At 38.8% G+C, this 23,773-nt stretch overlaps 2 protein-coding genes across 3 annotated transcripts in view; both read right to left on the bottom strand.

Moving 5' to 3' along the window:
- The window catches only part of SPG21 (spastic paraplegia 21 (autosomal recessive, Mast syndrome)), a 17,765-nt gene extending 3,027 nt beyond the window's left edge, over positions 1 to 14,738 (bottom strand). Inside the window, exons 1-7 of one of the 2 annotated variants that reach the window (XM_004687677.2) lie at positions 14,497 to 14,738; positions 9,858 to 9,944; positions 6,864 to 7,025; positions 4,874 to 4,954; positions 3,894 to 4,039; positions 1,654 to 1,762; positions 838 to 945 (exon numbers count right to left, since the gene is read on the bottom strand). In XM_004687677.2, the coding sequence (XP_004687734.1) occupies positions 838 to 945; positions 1,654 to 1,762; positions 3,894 to 4,039; positions 4,874 to 4,954; positions 6,864 to 7,025; positions 9,858 to 9,920 (669 nt within the window). In that variant the 5' untranslated portion in view covers positions 9,921 to 9,944; positions 14,497 to 14,738. Of the gene's footprint in view, positions 1 to 837; positions 946 to 1,653; positions 1,763 to 3,893; positions 4,040 to 4,873; positions 4,955 to 6,863; positions 7,026 to 9,857; positions 9,945 to 14,434; positions 14,457 to 14,496 lie in introns of those variants that run through there. The other variant, XM_012728802.1, reaches the window with a different exon arrangement.
- Positions 14,739 to 18,682: 3,944 nt separating this feature from the next.
- The window catches only part of MTFMT (mitochondrial methionyl-tRNA formyltransferase), a 22,099-nt gene continuing 17,008 nt past the window's right edge, over positions 18,683 to 23,773 (bottom strand). Inside the window, 4 exon segments of the mRNA XM_012728525.1 lie at positions 18,683 to 18,941; positions 18,944 to 19,102; positions 20,229 to 20,311; positions 21,113 to 21,191. Of these exon segments, the coding sequence (XP_012583979.1) occupies positions 18,906 to 18,941; positions 18,944 to 19,102; positions 20,229 to 20,311; positions 21,113 to 21,191 (357 nt within the window). The 3' untranslated portion in view covers positions 18,683 to 18,905.

Genomic DNA, 23,773 nt, shown 5'->3' with positions numbered 1-23,773 from the left:
AACATGCTATATATAACAAGCATGACCCTTAAAAATATATCCTATGTAAAACAAGTCAGATACAAAAGAATACATGTTGCATGATTTCTCTCACATGAGGCATAGAAGAAACAAATATATAGAAGCAAGAAGTAGAACAGAGGCTAACAGGAGCTGAGGAGAGGGGAAAGGGAATTATTGTTCATGGATATGGAGTTTCAGTTTGGGAAGATGAAAAGTTCTGTAAATGGATAATGGTTGTATGACACTGTAAATGTACTTCATGCTAGCAAACTGTCTATCTAAAAAGAGTAAAAATGGTGAATTGGTAAAAATTGAGGTAACATTGGATCATAACATTATCTAAGCTTCAGGTGTACTACATTATGGTTTGACATCTTTACTACAGCATGCTAAAATGGTGCAGTTTTGTTATGTATATTTTATCACAATTAAAAGTTATAAGAAACAAGTTTTATACTGATTAGACTTTGTGGAATTCTTGCTTCTCTGACTTACGACACACCTTACCTTTGGTGCCTAGATAAGTCATAGCTAAAGTGCAGTATCTGGTGGTGAGAGCCAACAGAAGAGCCAAAAATATATCAGAAGGGTTAGAACCACTGACCCTTTGTTGGTTTTAAATTTATTTTGATTTCAATAATGTTATTTCCTGCCAGGAAGAATACAGGATAAGCAATAAATATTATTTTGGAATTGAGAAAGCTGGGAAATAAAAAAAATGTTCAAGGCAGCATTTAAAAAGACACACTGAAAAATTATAAAATAATTATAGGAAGGTCCTGACATATACATTTAAAAGAGCAAAGAATTTATTTTACTTAAAAGGAAACTTACATCCATAATGGTTACAGGGATGTCCCGAATTTTATGAGGTTCCACATAAGAATTCTGACAATTCAGGGTGAGTCTTGAAGCCAGTTCACTCTGACCCAAACTTTCAAGCTGCAGAAAGAAACACAGGTAAAGTATTTGAATTAATTTGTCTTTCACATTTACATTGAATCCACAGATTCATAAAGATGCTTATAAAGGTGGATCATGTCTGGTAGGGCCAGAAAGGTCACCCAGAAAGGTCACCCATGAGGAAACAGTGTTTTTGAGAGACCATAAACTGTGTCTCTCTCGTGATGACTTTGTTCTATTCTGGGAACTTGGCCTTGTGACTGAAGGTGCCTCTGCAACCAGGTACCTGTGGCAACGAGACCATTCCTGAAGCTTGAAAGTAATGGATAAGCATTTATGAGATCTTCGGTGGAAGAGACCTCAGAAAAATCATCTAGTTTAGTAGTTCTTGTATGTATGTACATAGTGCTATTGGATCAGATTCACCTTAGGGAGCTTTGGAGGAGGTGAGGTAACAATACAGATTGCCAGGCCCCAAGCCCAAGAATTCCAGTCCCTGGTCTGGTGTGAGGAATCCATATTTTTAAAAGCTTCCCCAAGGGATTCCGATGAATGGTTGTTTTGGGAAGCAGTAAACAGTCACATATTTACCAGCAAAGTGTCTATTTTGATGTATTAAATTAATATAGGACACTACTTAGCAAACACCTCTAGTACATACTTGATGAGCAGATATATCTTCAGGAATCAAGCAGACATGAGCATTCTTAGTACAAGGTGTCCCCACCCCAATGTCATGATCCTTACCCTGTCCACCATGAAATCAATGGCATCAGCCATCATAGGGTCCACTGGGCCAGATGAAAAGTTTCCAAGAACTATTTTTTTTAGCATAAATGATGGCATCAGCCAAAAGCTGTAAAACAAAGACTTGATAATTTAAACTTCCAAGACTACACATAAAAGGCAAATATTCATTCACTGTTGAAGCTTGTATTAGCTTGGTACTTGGGACCTACAGATAAAAGGATCTAGTCCCTTCCTTCAAAAACCTAGTTTTGAAGCCTTTGGTTTTTAAATACACTTTCCCAAGTTCCAAAAAAGTTTTAGTGTAATATGATCAAACTTTTATTTAAGGATGTGTAATAATTATAAATGATATTTATTTACTGAAGCAGACATTCTAATGATTCCAAGATTTCTTTCTTTCTAATTTGCCTCATTCCCAGTGGTTATACTATTTTCCTTAGAAAAATGAATACTTCAGAAATCAGCCTGTAGGTTTAAATTACCTTTTGATGGATATTCCAAACCAGATTTCAAAATGAGTTCTCATACCTCCCTAAGTTTGTCACTTTAGATTTGATTGGGCTAAATCAATCCTTATGGGTGTCTGTATGTGACCGTTAGCTGATAATCATTCCATTTGTCATGAATGTTGAGAACTATTATTTAAATACTTAAAAAACTTATACTGAAAATTACTTATAAAGGTATGGACCACCATCTGATGCATATTCTTAGTGAAATGACTTTGTTGGAAGTTAACTTTTCCTCACAGGACTGAGCACTTTTCAGGTACCTATCTATATTCCCACCCCACCCCCACAGCTTCCTTGTCTTCTAGAGATGATGAAGCCTCAGTTTGCTCTATGAGGGGTGGACATTGCTGGCTTTGTTCATTCCCGTAGTCTCAGTGTGTAGCAAACAGTAAGCTATCAGATAATTTGATAAAAAATAGCTGATAATCAAAAACACAAACAAATTGAGGGCAGTGTTGGCTTCTGTTGGTTGAAACAACATTTAAAACCATCAAAAGTAATCAATGAACTTTAGTGCATTGTCTGGACACAGAGTATTTGTGGCTAATATATTGAAAAATTGCTACCTAAATGCTGAGTAAACTACAAGATACTATCAGTGCAGGTTTTTAAAAATATCAGAATGTAATCTTAAGTAGATGTGAAAATAATGCTTACCTATAACATCTGAAAATCAACCTGACCAGAGAGGTATGCTTAGCGCTAGCCTTTCTAGCAATGAAAGAAATGTGTTTTATTAGCTTTAAGGTACAATGAGATACCTATCAAGCAAATTGGAGTGGTAAAATCACAAAGGGATGGCTCAGAGGAATCTGGTTGTCCCACAAAACATTCCACAACTTCCATCTTTCTGAAACAGACTAACATTAAGTGTCATGATGTCTGAACATCTACCGACAAATGCCAATAAATGCTCTAGTCTTTTCCATGGCGGGGGTGGGGGTGGGAGGATACTTAAAGGAAAGAACCCAGAAAGGAAGTAAAAGTGTAATCTGTACATGATTACAGAACACAATGAAAAATGGTGCTCAGGGGTTAAAGTCTCAGGACTATCAAGCCATCGCCAGCCACTGATGCATGAGTTCCATCCCCATTGGTTGGTCTGGTCGGTCAGGAAGCTAATCCACATGGTGCTGTAGACTTCTCCTGTCTTGCCAGTGTCTTGGTCGGTCTGGTCGGTCAGGAAGCTAATCCACATGATGTTGTAGACTTCTCCTGTCTTGCCAGTGTCTTGCCCACTGCTCCCCTCAGCAATGTATTTCAGCAAATCTTCCTGTTCTAATCCCCACTCTGTCTCTGCAACTTTGTCCTATACCCCAATTCTTACATGTATAAATAAAAAAAGTAAATCTTTTTAAAAAAGAGGGGGAATGTCAAATGCCTAAAGAAACTGCCAGATAACACACTAACCTGTATATACAAAATAAGAAGTGGAACAGGCAGAGCACCTTATTAGCTGTAAATGCATTAAACACACATGAATGCATAATGAACAAAGTAAGACAATAATTTAGCGTAACAGAAACAGCTGGACTCTGAGTTTATGTGATTCTTTGTTTTGAAAAGTGACTGTTTCTAATTTTAAAAGCACATTGGTATCAGTAGACAGAAGTAGATAAGGACCCCACTCTACCTACTGTACCAAAACCCCCCCAAAAGTCAACACATTAAAATTCCATTAAACAAAAATAAGAATAATTTTGGTCAAATTGTTTATGTTCTTACCTGTTCGCAGTCCAAGTTTGGTTGAAGATTGAGGTGTCACTGAAGGAATTGCAGAGGATGAGGGAATGAACTCTGGGAGATTTGTGAGTATATTCAGCAAATTTCTGGGCCAAAAAGCCTCCCAAAGAAGCCCCAAAAAGATGAACCTAGTTGTAACAAACACAAGGGGGATGCTAAACAATGCTCGATCCTGAGCATAAATATTAAAAAAAGTTTTTAATATTACTAAACACAGAAAATCATGTCATCACCAGCCAATAGACTAAAACCTCTACAATTAGAAATATAAGAAATATGGTATTTAGATGCAATTTATACATCCTCCAAAGAAAGCAATATAGTTGTGCATATAAATAAAAAAATATTATTTACAGACAGTGACACCACTAGGCAGTATATGCTTAAGAAAACTATGCTGCAGTAAGTCTACTCACTCTCATGTATACTTGGGTTTCATACACTTTAACAAAAACTTACAGCCATACAAAAACTTGAATGTTCATGTTCATGTGGAATTATTCATAACAGTCAGACAATAATCCAGATGTGTTCTACTGATGGATAAGTAAAATGTGATCTAGCCATACAATGGATATTATTTGACAATAAGAATGACATTCTATCCATGCTAAGACACTGATAACCCTTAAAAGACTTCATGTGTGAAAGAAGCCACAAAAGAACACATGTTCTATGGCTCTATTTACAAAAACAAGTTAGAATAAGCAGATCCCTGAGACAGAAAGTAGATTAGGTTACCCAGGAAGGGGTGGCTGTTAAGCAGTATAAGGTTTCCTTTTGGGATGAAAATATATTCTAAAATTCACCTATCTGTGAATATTAAGAGCCACTGGGTTATATGCTTTAGAAGACTGAATTGTATTGTAAGTGAATTGTATGTCATAACACTAGCTACAAAAAAAAAATTAAAGACGGACAATGTAAAATCACATTTAAGGAAGTAGTTTCAGGATACTCACTTTATCCAATTGTAAATGATCTAAAAGTTTCCTGAATCCATCACAGAATTCAAGATGGTCCCAATAAACTGGATATTGCAACTGAAATAATAACAATTAACTATTATTTTAAAAACTATAAAGTTAAATGCAACTCACACAGCTGAAAAAATGTGGACTCACATAATAGCATTTCTCATTTGTTCAAGCTCTGCTCCTTATTCACAATATGTGAACATAATAAGTTCTTCAAGCTCCTAAACTTCTTAATTCAAGTTTTACCTAACAGACCAATTGAAAAGAATAAAAAGCCCATCCTAGTGATAGCAAATAAGTACCAAGTTCTTTTTCAAATAGCTGAGAAACTCTGAGGCTCAAGGGTGAACAAAAGAGAACCCACCCAAGACAAGAAGAAATGTTTTCCCGTAAGTTCAATTTCATACTGAATTATGGCTCAGGAGATCTAGAAATAACATCTGTTCTAAGGTTCTAAGGAGAGCTCCCTTTCTTTTTAGTAGCATTTCTTTAAGGGAGTAGTCAATAAAGTTGTTCCTCTCCTTTTAATTGATTTAGTCATTCTGTCTGATTTCTTGTACTTTTATTTGTGACCCAAAAAGTTAGGTGTTTAATGCTAAGTGGCTTACTAATGCTAACAATGATGAGGGAAAAAGAAACACATGTCATTAACTCATTTCCAGGGAACTCAGGCTAGTCACCTAAGAGTTCCCTTAATATATGTACTCTTCAGATTCTTTAAGAATTTCATTCTTGAGAATGAAAAGAATTCTTTAATATATGTAAGACCTATATGACAGACTTGTTTTAAGTACTTGGATTCATTCCGACCTTGACAAATCATTGGTATAAATATTACCAATATAAATTTCTTTTTTTAAAAGATGATTTATTTATTTAGGGCCTTCCCTGGTAGTGCAGCACTGTGAAGCTAGCCATAGCCACATCAGTACAAGTTCGATCCCCAGCCAGGGAGGTGACCCACATGGTGTAGCAGACCTCTCCTGTCTCGTCCACTGCTGCCTGTTCTGTCCCCAGCTCTGTCTCTGGTGAAACTTCTGACTACCCTTGCACCTCTGGCCTGTACCCAAGTTCTTGCTTGCATAAATAAAAAAAATCTTTAAGTCAGAGGTGTGTGGGGGTGTGGGGGGTGGGCTGGGAAGATTCACCAGAGAAAAAGTGGTAAGCAGAACAGGCAGATTGAGTGAAATACACTGCTGAGGGCAGCAGTGGGCAGGTCAGTAGAGGTCTGCCACACCATGTGGGTCACTTCGCAGGATGGGGATCAAATTCACACTGCAGTGACTATGGACAGCTTTGCAATGTTGTGCTTTAACTGTGCCACCAGGTTGGGCTCCAGTGTAAATTTCTTTTTTTTGCTTTTACATAAAAATTATAGCATAATTCCAGATCCTATGTAATATGTAACTTTTACCACTAAAATATCCACTTTTGGATAAGATTTAACTATTTTGACTCAGGATGGGGAACATTCACCCTAGCAGAAAATTTGAAGATCTGAGGTAGATGATGGTCTAAAAGATATTTTTCAAACAATATAAAAGTTTATTTTTTACATCATTTTGTGTCTTTTTCCATCTTGGTGTAATCCCTGTGGGGTTCCCAGTACCATCACCATAGACTAGTGTCCTTTCCCCTTTCCTCCTCCCCCTGTTTTTGATCCCATTCCCACTCCACCCCAGCAAAATGTCTCTGGTATATAGTTGTTCATTATTATCTTTCCCTCCCCTGGTCCTTTATACTCCTGCTATGAGGGAAACCATCCAGTATTTTCCCAGAAAGAAGATATTTTAATAAAAGCGTTCATTTAAAATATTTAATGTGCTTCACACATTAAAAAAAGGAAAACAATACCTTACCTCAAGAAAAAAAATGCTCATTACTAATTGACCAGAAACAGATGCATAAAAAACACACACACACATACACACAAAAATACAGGCCTAAATTTTAACATTAATTCAGTAATACTTACAGCTATAACCCGGTAACCCCATCCAGTCAGAGCCAAAATCTGCCGGAAAAATACATCTGCAGTTCCACTGACAGGGGGAAGAAATATGAGTGGACACCTGATATTTCTGGGGCCTGCATCATAGAGCGACCATATCTTACTATCATCATCATCCACGATAATCTGGAGGGAAAATTGCAAGAAAAAATGGAAAACCTTATGGATTTGATTTTCATATTGTTACTTCACACTATAATCTCACCAGTAACTTTAATACCATTGGCTGGTTTGTTACAAGGTAACCTAGGAACTGCTTTTTCTACTAGCTTTACATCATTTTCCTTTTCATCCATGATTATATGAAGTCTATTTTGTTTACCATTCAACAGTAAATTCTGTGTTTGGCATTTTTCTTCCGGGGTGTGTGTGTGTGTGTAGGGCAATTTGCGTGTGTGTGTGTGTGTGTGTGTGTGTGTGTATGTATAGAGCAATTTGCAGAGTCATTCCCCAGTGAGGGCTCAGAGGACCGGCTGTGGTTGGCAGGGTCAGAGTATTAAAAAAAGGGACCCTAGGAGGAAGTAAAACTAGAAGCTCCAGAGAGATGGGCCAGAAACCAAGCCTCTGAGGGGAAGATGTGGACTAGAGAGGAGGAACAAGGCAGGTGTTCTCCTGGGTTTCACAGTCCCAGGAGAATTCTTCAAACCATCAGTTGGGTGTGGGGAGTGGGAGCAGAGAAAAACTGGCTTTTCGGTGAGAAAGGAATAAGAGGAGGAATTTCATCAGAAAGCTGCCTAATTCAGTGACCCAACCCTGCATAAAGAAGAGCAGTAAATGAGCTGAGGCAAGTCAAGTGCTCAGCAGAGTCTGGCAGATATTCAGGGTTTGATAAGTGTTAGTTATTAGTACTTCACTGAGTGACAGTTTAAGTTTTTGTTTTCTTTGACTAACTTTGATGGTATTTAGAAAAGTATATTAACTGCTTGAAAATTTTCAAATGCAAATTATTATTTATCCTACGCTTATATTAAAAAGTTATTTATTTTCCAAGAGGGCCTTCTGTCAGTGCTGTGACCCCTGGTGTCACCAGGATCATATAGGGCAAGGCCAAGTGCAATTCCCTTCTGGAATCCCCTGGTTATTATTATTGTCACATGTTCATGTTCTGACCCATCCATATTTTTGCTTTTCATATTTCTTTTTGCTATGATTGTGCTAAAAGTCTCAATGGCCTTTGACAGTGAACACAGTAAGCTCCAATCTTATAGTTAATATAGTTTCTCTGAGTTCCTTTCCATTCATGATTTTATGAGATGTTCAGACTGTAAATTCTCTAGAAAATTATTTCAATAATCCAACTTGGAAGAAAAGTAACAAAAATACTATGTTCTCAATAGGAACCATAAATACTTCAAAAGTTTGTTAATCACATCAACTATCTCAGAATTCTTTGAATGGCAATTTTATCAGAATTCCTTTAGAAGACACACTCTGACAATTTAAAATCTAGCATCACAAAATTTCAAGAGACTATGACCATGGAACAAACTGACTTGGAGAAAACCACATCACTGAAATGACTTCCTGTAACTATTTTGACAGTGGCCAATTCTCTTTTTGGCATAGGCAGTGTGGAGCCAGGAGGGCTCCTTTGGTAAGAGCCAAATACTCCTGACTTGGAAGCCACAGTGATTTGATTTTTTTTTTAATAATATAATAGTTTATTTTTACATTATTTTGTGCCTTTTTCCATCTCAGTTGTACTTCTTTTGGGCTTCCCATCACCAAATCACCCTGTGCCATCACCATAGTCCAGTGCATTTGCCTCTGCCCACTGTTTTTGATTGATTTTAATCCAGACTTTACCATGTTAACTTTTATGACCTTTGATTTTTCTCCTTTATGAAATGGCCATACCACTACACACTTGGTCAAACTGTTCAAAGAACTAAATATCTGGGCACCTCCTATAACAATGTCAGGTATTTTGTACTAGGAGAATTGTGTCCCAAATTCTTTGTGGATAAAATTTTATTGTTAATTCAAACTTGCATGATACGTCCACAGCCATCCACCCTGACAAAAATGATTATGAAAGAGACACAAAGATGATCTCAAACTGTAGTACTCTAATACTTCTGGGAGAGGATCGGCAGATACCTTACTCTGTGATTTAACAGTCTTTGTCTAGAATGCTCCACAAACATTTGGGATTAACATGGAACTCAGAGTCAGTAGTCAAACTTCAACATGAGCTGTTTTTGGACATTCCTAATTTCCAAAATAGGACAGTGGCAGAATAAGTATCTTTGCAAAAAGAGAACCTATAACGTGATCCATTGTAAATCTTAAATCTGAGGAATAGAAAAGTGCTTTACAGTGGGTATAAATGTTGAACCTTTTTGGCCTGGTTTGTTTGCAAAAGACTTGGTCAATGTCAACATGGAAAGTCTCATCTGCAATGTAAGGGCTGGTGGACCTGCCTCTGCAGGTGGTCCTGCTCCTTCCACCACTGCACTCCAGCTGAGAACAAGAAAGTAGAAGCAAAGAAAGGAGAATCCGAGTAGTCTGACAATAACACAGGCTTTGATCTTTTTGATGAAACCTGCTATAACATGTTCAACAAAAAGCTGAACTCTTAAGAGAAAGTGAAAAATGCTTTATGGTGGAATCTGACTGCAAACACACATATCCACACATGTGCAGTCAAATTCCAGTACAAAGATTCTATATTTGTTTCTGTCTCTCTCTGTTTCTACTAAATATAGAGAGGAAATACATTCCTGTTGCTTGGCTATGGAAAAGCAATGGTCATCACATTGGCCTTTACTCTTGAGTGAGTCAAGGGAACCTATCAAGATTACACTTGACAAAGACAGGTCAATTTTATGCTCTATAATCTACAGTCATATACTTGGCAGTTTACTCTGGGACACGACTAAGGCATAACATTTAAGTCACACACACAAAAAAATACAAGATTTAGCAAATAAGAGATGCAGTAAAAAGCATACATACCTTTTTAAGAGGAACTGTACTTCTAAACCAGTTATAATCAGGAGAGACTTTAATCTCTCCCATGATTAGCTGAGATGGCGGTTAACCCTGAAATAGAAGCATGTGATGTTTCATGTCAAGAATTCATGTTTATATCAGAACTAAATGTAGAATCTAGTCTAGCTACACAAACTATATTTTATAGATTAAAACCAAAAGAAGTGGTTTTTAAATTTTATGTTGGGCTATTTTACTTTGTCTACTTAAACTACAAAAAAAATGATTTGGTGTAATCGTATAGTTGTAAAGCAGAAAGTGGCCCAGAGAGGTAATTATTGCAAAGCCTGTAGTTCCTCCAGAAGAGGAATCTGGACTAGAACATTTAAATGACTAACCCAAGACCCCATGGCTATTGCAGAGCTAGGACCAGTCACAGGACAGTCTTTTCTGACTCCAGACAGCCTGCCCTACTTAAATGATTCCAAACTTCTGTACCATCATCTTCTTTTTGACAGTATCTTAAAAATCTATTTGAGGGCCTGTCCTGGTGGCACAACGGGTTAAAGCCCAGTACTATGAAGCTAACCAAAGCAGACAAGTTTGATCCCTGCCAGGTAGGTGACCCAAGTGGTGTGGCAGACTTCCCCAGTCTCACCCACTGCTCCCCTCATCACTGTACATCATCAACCTGCCTGTTCTGCTCCCTTCTCTGTCTCTGGTGAATTCTCTCACCACCCCCACCTCTGGCCTATACCCCATTTCTGTATGCATAAATAAATAAATCTTAAAGAAATCTGTTTGAATAAATAAGTTCCCATCTGACAGAATTAGAAGGAATTGTCCACACTAGAGAAAGGAGTTAATGTAAGCCTGCTTCTTGACCAGTTCACAAAATGGCATCAGTCTAACTCCAGTGGAACATAACTCCAGGACTTCACAGATAGTTCTTAATGTAAAATACAGGGAAATTTGCTGTTCATACAGATGTGACTGAAAGTTATGTAATGTCCTCTGAAAGATCCATAAGATGCTCGAATAGACTTGAAGGCACCATAACTAGTAATCAAATAAAATGTGTAGTTTTCTGTTATGAGATGTTTAGTTTTAACTTTTAGAGCTCTGTGACCTTGGAAAAGTCACTGACCTAATTTGGGATTGTTTTCTCATCTATGACTGTTTCACTACTGTATGTACAAAGTCTAGCACACAAAAGACATTATCTGTGGCTTAAATGAGTGGTTATGTCCTAGGAAGACTGAATTAGGCAATCCCTCTAACCCTGGCATCAATGAGTGCTGAACTGGTTGGACATCTTCAAGGTAAAAGCTCTTTGGTCAGGCACCTATGTAATATCATAACAGGAACCTGAAATTATAGTTCCTTGTTGTAGATTCGTATTGACAAATGAGGAACTTTCACCCACTGGGTTACAAGGATTCAAATGCTTTGTATTCTGTCCTCCACCCAAGCTCAGACTGCCAAGCAAGGCTAGATGAATTTGAGATTGTAGGACTTAACTCCTGGGAAATGGAACTGTCCTTTCAGAGGGGGTTTTCTTGACTGACCAGGAACAAAAGAGGTTAAGTCAATGGAACACTTCTTTGACCCTCCATGTCTGCTCCCTCAAAACACTGGGCATTCAGCAGTGTCAACTGTTAATCTCTATCCTTCGGGGGGTTACTAAACGAAACCCCATGTAGATGGTAAATCTGGATAACCCATATTAAACTTGATTTACAATCTTGACATTGTAATGATCCTTTTCAAAGCTAAAATGATACATTTTAGAAAAGTCTGTTAAAATCCTAAGTTGCAGGTGAGGGCCTCCCTGATGGTGCAACAGGTTAAAGTGCAGCGCTACGAAATGTCTGCAGCCATGACAATGAGAGTTCAATTCCCAGCTGGGGAGGCGACTCACATGGCCTGGCAGACCTCTCCAGACCCGCCTGTTGCTCCCCTCAGCAGTGTACTTTACTCCATCTGCCTGTTCTGCTCCCTACTCTGTCTCTGATGAATCCTCTCACCTCCCCCCATACCTCTCGCCTGTACCCCAGTTCTTGTACATATAAATAAACTTTAAAAAAAATTAAAATCTTTAAAAAAAATCACAAGTTGCTTTAAAATATCAAGAAAATCATCAGCCAGTATAATGCTGAAAATCAGTGTGCACAGATGTAGTTATTCACATTGAAATCAAGAAAAATCACTCTTTGCATGTCCATTTTCTCTTAACAAATATTAACAAGTTAGAAAAATCTAAACCATTTGAATTATATAGCCTTTTTTCTAAGCTGGTTATTCCTTTTAATGTAAAACAATTACTACCTACAGTTAATTCTGGGACATTTTCTATCTAGAAATACTTGAAATATTCTTTATCATCTAAATACTTCATGATGGAAACATTTATGTTCTAGGTTTATGTTACTATAAACAATTGTTCTATAGGAGGAAATATTAAAAACATGTTTGGCAAATAACATTTCAACAAATTTATAAAACATCTTGGCTAAAGTTAGAATGTCTACTGCTAAATTCACCAAACTTATAAAATTACTCACAGTTTTAGAATCAGCTGCAGTGTACAAACCAAACTACCCCACACATTCATATCATACAGGCACACACATTCCCAACTACCCACTTCTTCTCATAGCATTAAGTATAAAGAGATTTCTTACCACAGTCTTCAGTATTAGTCACAACTATCTCATAACATTTTATAACTAATCTTGCTGGACAGAGAGATTCCACCCAACTGTGGAATTTTGATGGAGACAAGTGATTTTAACACTTGTGGTAGTTTGGCACATAAAAGGTAAGATAGACAGCAAATGTTGCATCTGACCAACTGACGTCTATGTGAAAAAAAAAAAAAAGAGCAAAGAGAAAGCAGCTGTGAATGGTATGAAAAGAAAATTTGTTCTCCTAGTTCTCTTTCATCCACTAAAGGGGTATACTTCTCTAAGTCACAAGAGAAACATTCTGTATGTAGCAAAGGTCAGCTGAGATTGTGACTAAACCAGTCAGTATTAACTAAGACTGTGGACCATGAGCTCAAATCAACACTGATTTGATCTTCCATTACTCAACTCTTCATAAAACCAAAGTACTTGCTCATGCTGGTGGGAAAAGGACCACAAAGATCAGCCTTAAAATTACCAAAAGAGGCCCTCCCTGGTGGCGCAGCGGGTTAAAGCACAGCACTGAGAATCTAAAGCCGCTTCCGCATGAGTTCGATTCCCGCCTGCCCCGGAGGTGACCACATGGCGCGGGCAGACCTCTCCTGACCTGCCCGCTGCTCCCCTCAGCAGTGTACTTCGTCGATCTGCCTGTCTGTTCCCCACTCTGTCTCTGGTGAAGCCTCTCACTGCCCCTGAGCTTCTGGCCTGTTCCCCAGTTCTGTATGCATAAACAATAAATAAATCTTAAAAAAAAAATTACCAAAAGAAACTCCCCTGGGGGCATGCTTCAGAAATCTAGTCCTGCTAGGTTTATGGTTCATGTATTGCTTACAATAAAACTGCCAGTTGTGAGTGCACAATGAGAATTACTTGTACTCATCTCTTGGGGTTTCAACAGAAATTCCCAGTTTACATTCAATGATACGGCCTTTATAGATGTTTAAGTGGCATAACCAGCTTAACTAGTCAGAGATTTCTGACCCTCTATCATACAATCTATAGTTGATCAACATATAGACAACCTGTGATTATTATTAATACCAGCAGTAACAAATTATCAGAACCTTATAGTCTCTAGGTAATGACTGGCTTTTAAATGCAAGTTCCCATACCATATCACACCAGAACATAGCTATCCTTTTTTTTTTTAGATCTCTTCATGGGGGAGGTTTGTCTCTTTTTTTGTTCAGGAACTTATTCTATTATCTTCTAAACCTCCCGGGAGGAAAAACTGCGTACTTTGACATTTCTCCGGTGACACTCATCCTGTGCTCTCAGTATAAAAGCTTTTGGAAATTTGCACACAGCTATTAAGTTACTCCCCAGTCTCCTGAATCTTTGTGCCTACAAGAGCTGAAATATTGTAGGTGGTTACAAAGCAGCAGCTTAAATGCAGAACTTAAACTCCCTAGGAAAAGGAGAAGAGGAAAAGCTAAACAGTCTAGTCCTGCTACTTCCCTCAACTCCCATTCACAAGTCTCACACTAGGTGGGTATTCCGCAATGACAAAGACATCTGCCACTCTCAGGCCGAGGTAAAATCTCCACAATGACTGGCGTTTGCTTGGAGTTCTTAAAAAGTTTACTGCAAAACATTACCTGAGATACATATGCGGGATTACAGGAGGATGTCCTAGTCAACACCTACCTTTGGCGACCTACACACTGTTCCCACCCTCACCTATCTCACCGGTTGTTACAGTCTCATAAAGGCAGGGTCACAGGTACAGTGGCCATTCCCCGAATTTAGATTGGACCTCAGAAACACACACACACACACACACACACACACACACACACACACACACACGCGGTCATGTGATCACGTGCAGGGTCACATGGATCGGCCCACTCGGGGCCACACAGACAAAGTCGCTCGGGGAGAGGCAGCTGCGCACACGGCATACACACCCACCTTCAACTTCATACCTCTCACACATCCACAACGCTGCGTCTTGGGGCCTCGCCCACCCCTACCTGCCGTGGCCGCCCCCACGTCCCTTCCCTTCTCCCCTCGCGGCTCTTCCCTCCAGTATAGGCACGGGCCAGGGAGGCGGCAGGGCCGGGGTCTGGCGGGCGGCCGCAGCGCTCAGGACCCGCAGGCGCAGCAGGTCTTGGGGGCGCGCTGGAGGGCCGGCCTCCGAGGGGCGGGGCGCGCGGCCAAGCCAGCCAGGGCCGCCGCGCTCCCTCCTCCCGAACCGTCTGAGCAGCTGGCAAGAGGTTCTCGCTTCCGGGTTCGGAAGGGGCGGGGTCACGTCATGAGGAAGGGGCGGGGCTGCGTGATACGAGCAGTCACCATGGTGACAGAGCGAGTTTGAGGCCAGGACTAACGAGTCTCGGCGCTCTCGTTTCTAGAAGTGGGGTGGGGAGCTGTCGTTTTCCCTAGAGGTAGGGCGGGGCGTTGGAATTGTGTCTAGATCAGCTGTAGGTCACCTGTCTGACGTGGGCACCAAGGAAAGGTTGTTAGGGGTAAAGGAGGGGTTCCTAGCCCCTGAGAACCTGCCTCTGCCCTCAGTTCGCATCCTCTTGGGAAAAGTTGGTGCCTTTCGTTTTCAGCAGTGTCAAGTTTTGAGGGGATCCCTCTGGGTTCCATGTTCTAGTGAACCGGACTTTGTATGTTCTCTTTTCTTGGCAGGATGTTTTTCTTTACCACAGCCACAGACACTCTCCATAGTCCTGCTCTGTAACACTCACACCTCCCACGTGCATGCAGATGTTTTGGGGATCTCTCCCAGGGAAACTCCAGAGCTCCTACATCACTTTCACTTAAAGAAATAGAGAATGGCAATAAATTTACACTCTTTATTCTTTAGCAAGCTGTTACAGAGATGACGACTTTTTCTTTCAGTCAAATATTTGCAGGTTGAATAATGTGATAAGTTTGAATGACTGGTAAATTCCCTTGTTTAAACGTTTTTTAGTGATACTGCCATAAGGTCCTGTTGAAAGAGCCCAATCAGTCTGAGGAAGACTTATAAAAGGCCTTTGGGGCCCTCCTTGGTGGCACAGTGGGTTAAAGCACAGCACTCAGAATCTAAAGCCACTTCCTCATGAGTTCGATTCCTGCCTGCCCCGAAGGTGACCACATGGTGTGGCAGACCTCTCCTGACTGGCCCGCTGCTCCCCCTCAGCAGTGTACTTCGTCGATCTGCCTGTTCTGTTCCCCACTCTGTCTCTGGTGAAGCCTCTCGCTGTCCCTGAGCCTCTGGCCTGTACCCCAGTTCTGTATGCACAAATAAATAATCTTTAAAAAAAAAAAAAGGCCTTTGGGTTTTGCTCCTACCTAAATAACTATGACCCCTGCCCTTCTTTCTATGAAACATGAGTCCCAGTTTAGATTTTGGACAAATCCCAAAAACATTTCCCATGAGCACAAGTAAAACTTTGGTCTTTTTTCTCCCAAGTCATTAGGAATTTCAGGTCAGTCACAGGAAGTAATTTTTTATTACAAGCACTACATAAGTATTTAGGGAATTTTTCCACAGAAGAGTTTTAACTTTGGGGCTTTCCCCCAAAATCTGTGATAGCTTAATGAATGGAAAAGCTGGTAGGTAAGTCATTGATTGTATGTAAAATCCATTGTGGGTCTACTCATTACATTATTTACCCATCTCCTCAGCTGGGTACTTTCATTTAGAGGAGAGGGAACAGAGTATTCCAACCAGTGCTTTAGCAATTATCTGGCTTTCATAGGTATTAAATGTAAGTGAATGAATCAATAAGTGAAAAAGTAAATCTACCCACATGTATTCCTAAAGTTTTACTCCTCATGTCTCACATTCCCAGACGTCTCTATTAGCAACCCTGGTGAGACTTAAGTATGGATGTGTCCAAATATATTAGAAGTTATTATACTGTTAGTTTGGTACTAGTTTTTAACTTGATGCTTAAAAATTAAAAATGATCTCACTATATAGATATGCTTTGCTATATGTAGAGATACAGTACATGTAAAAGAACAAACCCCCAAAAACAAATGTTTTGTTTCCCTTAGGTCACCATGGTCATATGTGAATCCTCAGTTGTTCTATAACATATGACACACACATTGTCCATTCTTTACTTTGAACAAGGAACACTTAATATCTGTGAATTCCAGCTGTCTTGTAATTGCACAACTGTAGGGAGCTAACATTTGACCCAGGGCGGGGCCACAACATAGCAGACCTCTGGTAGGGAGACTGTGAGGCTCTGCACCTGTCATCATGGGGGTCTGCCAGGTGTTTCCCATGGCACCAATCCCTGTGTGAGAATTTTCCTTAAAAATTGGAATGTTCACAAAATAGTCTAAACAACAAGCAAAGTAAACTTATGGTTTAGCTGGTTCTCAGAATTACCCGAACTCAAGCTCTATCCCTCAAAATGATCTTTTGACAGGTATTTGTTTTGAAGCATACATGCAAAATGATCCTAAAGATTTTATGCATGTATACACACCAAACAGAATAGTGTATACTTCTGAGGAGGAACTGGGGATGGATGGGGCAGTGAAGGAGAATTTTTTCTGTTATATTTGATACTTGAATTTATGTAACTATATGTTGTTATATGATTTTTAAAAAAAGATTTATTTACGCTTACAGAACTGGGGTACAGGCAGTGCAGGGGCGATGAGAGGATTCACCAGAGACAGAATGTGGAGCAGAACAGACAGGCTGATGAAGTACACTGCTGAGGGGAGCAGCAGGCGGGTCAGGATCACCTCCCCAGGGCTGGGATCGAACTCATGCTGAAGTGGCTTTAGCTTCTTAGTGCTGTGCTTTAACCCTCTGCGCCACCAGGGAGGGCCAGTAAATAAATCTTTAAAAAAAAAAAAAAAAGCATCTATATTCATGTTCTAAATCCTGCTTTAAACCCCTCTGTCAAACCCTTGATAGCTTTCTACTGCCTTTAAGCTAAATTTCAAAGTGTATTTCAAAGCTAGAGCAGGTCTGGCTGTTGAGGTCTGAAACTTCTAGGTGTTTGTATATATTCTCTCCTCTGCTTAAAATGCCTTCCTCCTCCTCACCTACTGGAATGAATTTTCCCTATTTTACTCTGAAGAACCATGGATCCTTGAAAAAAAAAAACAAAAAACAGATGAGTAAAATACATAGTTTTTCTATGCCAATACTGTTTCTTGGAATAACATCTTTTCAAAGATTCCCAGAATACACTGACTACAGTGTTCTACTTCAAATTATACTAGGTCCTGGTTCAAGTATACTATACTATACATACTATACTGGATTATAGGAGTTAGACATAAGTGGGATTCTGGAACTGCCCAAGAAAGATGCTGACATGGCTGTTTAAAGCTTGCTATCTAATGTCCTGTCAAGCAAATTCTATACAGTTATAATGATTAACACTCCATAGCTATCATCCAGGTAGTAAGAAACCTAAATTTTCTTCTTGGGTAAGATGTTCCCTCTGTTTAGGCATGGCTTCCTTCTCTGTAAAATGTGTCAAGTTTAGACTAAATTTTCTCCAGCAACCAGAGTAAAGGCTAATTATACAGTAAATATATAATTTATGGGAAAGCTCAATACATAAGGTGTTGAGACAACTCAGTGAGCCTGGAAGAGCCCTGGCTTTTGCCTGTTGTCAGGAATTATTATGGTAATTTATGTGCCCTGATTTAGGTGGCCAATTGTATGATTACCCTTTCAAAAATGTTGAATGAATTAATGGAGATTTTTAACTGATAAAATTTAGGCAGGAAAAAATTAATATATAGAAATTCTTAAAAATTCAGTAACTGACGACTTTGCATCTCCATTCTCCTCCAAAAGTGCCTAAAAACTTCTTGAGGACAGAGAAGATGAGTTTGCACAAACCAGATGTCAATAACTTTTACTGCATAAGTATACCGAGAAGTGTTACCATATTTCTACTTCAAGAAAACCTAAAATGTGACTGTATAGACCAGTATAACAGATATTATTATCTATGTTTACTACTACTTGATGGGAACTAGATAGCAGAGACATTTAAAGAGCTGACTTTACTACTTGTTGAAAATTAGAAATGATGAAATACTTCTCTTAAAATAATCCAGTCAATGGTAACATGACTTTAAAAAATTCAACAGATACACTTTCTAAAAGAACCTCTTTTTAGTATACACATGTGTACCACCTAATTACCCCTGCTCTTAGGGAAAAATACAATCTCCTTCAGTTTGATATAAATAATTTTTATTTAAAGCTTCTTTAATTATTCAAGTAGAAAAGGTTTGTCTTTGACTACTGTTAAACAAAAAAAGGGACATGAGGTAATTTCTTGACAATAATCTTCTCTTCCTCCAACAGTATCATCTTCTTTAAGAGTAAAGGTAATTCCTTGTAAATAAGGCTTTTAATAAATTACAAATACGTAATAGGTCTTGTCCATCCTCTTCCTAACTACTTAATGCACTGTTGCATAGCAACAATTTTTTTTCCTGCTTCGTCTTTGCTGGAAGTCTGAGAGTCTGAAATCTGCATTGGCTTGGTTGAGCTTGGGAAATTTTCTGGTACCAGGGGTGCAAATATCCATTGTAGAAATCAGTAGCTGTTAGTGTTTTCTTGAGCATCACTGACTGAACACCAATCCAACCATCCTAAAAGGCCAAAGACAACTAGTTACTAGGCAGTTGGGGCAAAACTAAGGAAATTTTAATTTATAAAAAGTTTATTGTGAAAACCAAACAACCAACCAACAAATCATTGTTAAATGTCTAGCTACAAATAGTACTGTAAGCAACATATGATCCCTTGACTTTAAAATTTTATTGCCAAGGAAGGAAAACAAATATATAGCACTGTTAAGACTGTCTGAACTTAAGAGAACAGAATAAAGGTATATCATATTTACGTGGTCTTTATAGTTTTCAGAGTATGTCTATGCATTTTATGTTTTGGCTGTCGAAACATAACCACTCTAAAAGGCAGGGAGATCCAAAATCACCTCCATTATAGAAAACTGATAGCCAGAGATTAGTGATTTTCTGTGAAAACACAACTGGTGGGTCTCAAACTCACATATTCAGACAACCGCAACTTCCTCTATAACAGCAAACTAGACTTGTAATACAGATATTTATAGACCCTGTCAAGCAGAGCAAGACGTGCACCAGTGCTCTTTCAGGGAAGGGTGAAGAGGGTGATGCAGGGGTTCTGTATCTAGAGACTGTGTGGGTCAGGTCAATCTATCATACACCGTTCTTGAACATGAAACATCTCACATAAACACCATATGAAGGAAAATACCCACAAAATGGAAGGGATGTGGAACACTTTTCAGGAAAATGCCATTGTCTTTTAAAACAATAATGATCCCAAAGTCATTTTAAATAGTTAAGAAATACCTTTGACCATGACTGAACAGTAGAAGCAAGTAAGATACATGAACTATAGTAGTTGGACCAGATTTTCAACAAAACTATCTTGTGATAGTCCTATTAAGATGACTTGTTAATTAAACTGGATTTCTGAGAACATACAAGTTTCCTTTTGAAAAAGCACTAAAGTTACTGAATTTTCTTGCATTGTTTCAACAATGCCTTGGCAAAAGTTCACTACTTTTAAAATTACGCTAGAGATTTTATTTCCTAAGAAAATTAAACCACAATCATGGCTCAATCTGATGGCCAAGAGATCAAGTGAAATAAATCCTAACTGAAAATGATAAATGATATAAACTATAAGAAAAAAAATATGATAAATTGAAATTTAAGGAAAAGGTACCTTGCAACAAACCAGCAGCATTTGTGATTGTTTGTGGTATATAACTGACCCTGGAAAAACAGCCTGTCCTGTTAATTTTTGATCTAAAGAAAAGAAGGGACAATGATATATGAGAGAGAATAAATAATTACGAAATGTTATAAAGCTTCTAAAAATTCAAAATGCACCTTGGGAGGCAGCACATAGACATATGTGGTGAGGACTGACTTGTAATCCAAAGCTTGAAATGGAACATGGTACTGGTGTCTACCTGAACCCATGACAGCAGCTTTCTGTGTACATAAAAAGCTATGAGTCCTTTATTCAATCTCTCCAAAATCAACCTGAAATGTTGAGCCTAGAAGTTTTGACTGCTTTGGGGACCATTTTGGGAATCTACCAATGAAGAGAGATGAGGGGCTCAAGATGTAAGCTGGCCCTTTCACCCTTGGCCAAATAAGTATTAATTCTGACCCCTCTGAACCAGACCAACTCCCTCTGTGGTTCATACTCCTCAGGCGACCACTTGGGAGGGTACTGATAGCCCTGAACAGACCTGTGTGGTTAAATGCTACACTCTGGCCTAAGATGCTACTGGGTCTTTATTATGCTATTCACCAGAATCTATTCAACAAAGTCAGTCTGCACTGCCTGAAAACCTTAAAGTAGGAAATCACAGAGCTTAAAATGGGATAGTAACACTGCTCTGCCTACCTCCCAGGTTTTTATGATAATTGACAAGAAAATATGTTAGTAGACACTGCAAATAAGATAATCAATTACTGAACTGAAACAAAACAAAAGAATCTCTACTTTTAGTCAAGGAGACCTATGGTAAAGCAGACATATTTTCAAATGGACTATAGTGAAAATATTTTCATTGTCATCTATTCAAAAATTCATACCGGTGAGGACTGAGCTACTAACTTCTACTAGATCCAGAAGTTTAATGGTATTATCCATCCAGAGTGTCTGCAATGGAATCTGCAAAAATAAATAAATAAATAAATAAAAAAGAAAGGTCTGATAAAGACCCTTTTAACTATGAATTTGTGTTAATCTTTAAATTATTTCTGCCCACCTGTACCCCTTGTAACCCCTTGTCACGTTCCCTTCTCTTCCCTCTTATCCTCAGAGCCCTAAGTATTCATTAATGTTGCTAGTTTTTTCTAAATATTTTACTTTATCAAGTTGCGTGCTATACAAATGTCCAGTATTTCATTGTTGTGATTCACTTTACTACACATAATTCTTTCAGACTCCTTCCATTTCGCTAAAAATGATCACTTTTACTTATGCCCGAATAGTACTCCATAGTATGCAAATATACCACATCTTCTTGAGCCAATTGTCTTTTGATCTACATTTAGGCTGCTTTCATGTACTTGCTATTATAAACAGTGCTGTAAGAAATACTGTAGGGCATGCAGTTTTCTTATGTCCATGGTTTTATTAAAAAATTATTCAATATTTTGATCAGACTATTACATTCAACAATAAACAGCATCGGTGCAAGAGAAAAAAATAACAAAACCACACACTAGAAACCTTTGTTGGAATGCTTTAACTTTCCACAGAACAGAAACAGAAATAAGCTGTTATAAAATTAGCCTTGAGTTTTTTGCCCACACACAAGTATTGTCTAAAACATGTCTTCTTTGTAACAATGCAGTCCTGCCACCATTGTGCTTAGCTGAGTTCACAAATCTTCTGCTTCTCCTCTTCTGCTAAGCTTTGTATCCTTGCAGTTAATTAAAAGCTTCTGCCACTATTGCTGCACCTTGGTTTTGTGGTTTGGCAAAGTATTAGCACCTACCACCATCAGGGCTAGAGCTTCTGCCTCCAGTTTCCTGCTTTTATAGGTCCAAAATTTGAAGACTGTAGCAACTGCCAAAATCATTGCAGCTTCTACCACCTCAAAGACTGCTTCCATTATTACCAAATCCATTATAGCCATGCCTACTGCCACCATATTCACCATCATGGCTGCCACCAATGTCACCTCAACAACTGAAGTTTCCTCATGACCAAACTTGTCATTTCCACCAAAACCACCTCTACCACTGCCACCACCAAGCCACTTTCGAAGGATGAAGCACTGCCCAACTCTTGTATTAATGGGGTTATCTTGCTTCACAGTTGTGGCCATTAACAGCATATTTCTAAGTGACAATCTTGTCTACAGAATCAGTCTTCAAAGGTCACAAAAGCAAGGCCTTTCTTTCTGCCATTGCCTCAGTCATGATTTTAGTCACTTCATTTTTCCCATAGAGCTCAACATGATCTGTTAGGTGATGCTCAGTGTCATCTTTAATGCTACCAACAAAAATATGTTTCACAGTTAGGTGGGCACTAGGTCTTTGAGAGTTGTTTCTCCATACAGCCCTTTATGGTTCTCCACATCTTCCATTCACCTCATGTGGCTTTGCATTTATGGTTGCATCCAACACCTCCACAGTGGCTTATATGAAAACCTAAAGCCTCTGGAGCATTTGGTGTTTGATTATTCATTACCACAAAGTCTGTGAGGGTTCCCTGGTGCTCAAAGAAGTGGTTTCTCAGACTCCCCAAGCTTAACCTGCCAATGAAGAGTTTCCACTTGTTGGGAGATTCTGACTTAGACATGATGGCAGCAGGAGACTTTTATGATGGTTCCTCAGTGATATCTATGTGCAGAAAGCAGTTTCTATTCTTAAGGTAGATGCCCAAGAATGGGACTGCCAGATCACACAGTATTTCTTTCCATTTATTCTTTTAAGGTAAATCAGTGCTTTCCATAACACTGCACCAATTTGCTTTCCCACCAACAGTGTAAAAGGGTTTCTCTTTCCCCATATCCTCTAGCACTAATTGGAAGTATTTTAATATGTGCCATTCTCATGGGTGTGAGGTTCCATTTCATTGTGATTTTGACCTGCATCTTTCTTATTGGAAGTGATGATAAATGTTTTTTTATATACCTACTGGTTTGGATATCCTCTGGTCAACTGTCCATATCTGCTACCCATTTATTACTTTTTTTGTGTTTCTTGTGTGTCTTGGGTATTAACTCCTTAGCAGTTATATACTGTGTGAATATCATCTCCCATTCAATAGGATGTCTTTATTTTTTTAAGATTTATTTATTTATGCATACAGAACTGGGGTACAGGCCAGAGGTGTGGGGGTGGTGAGAGGATTTACCAGAGACAGAGTAGGGAGCAAAATAGGCAGATTGATGAAGAACACTGCTGAGGGGAGCAAAGGGCAGGTCAGGAGAGGTCTGCCGCACAATGGGGGTCACCTCTGGGGCGGGGATCAAACTCATGCTAAAGTGCCTTTAGCTTCTTAATGCTGTGTTTTAACCCACTGTTGCCACCAGGCAGGGACCTAGTTTGTCCTTTAATCTTGAAATTTCCTTTATGTATGGTTTTCCATCATTTATTAGAGATACCCTGTTCCTATTATAGCTTTATCATAGAGTAGGTCCAGATATGTACTGCGTTTATTTCTGAGCTTTCAATTCCATTTCATTGGTCAATGTATTTGTTTTTGTGCCAGTACCATATTGTTTTTTTTTTTTTTTT

The sequence above is a fragment of the Condylura cristata genome, unplaced genomic scaffold, assembly GCF_000260355.1.
Source record: "Condylura cristata isolate star-nosed mole 26May11 unplaced genomic scaffold, ConCri1.0 scaffold00023, whole genome shotgun sequence".
NCBI lineage: Eukaryota > Metazoa > Chordata > Mammalia > Eulipotyphla > Talpidae > Condylura > Condylura cristata.
This window is presented reverse-complemented; position numbering and strand designations above follow the sequence as displayed.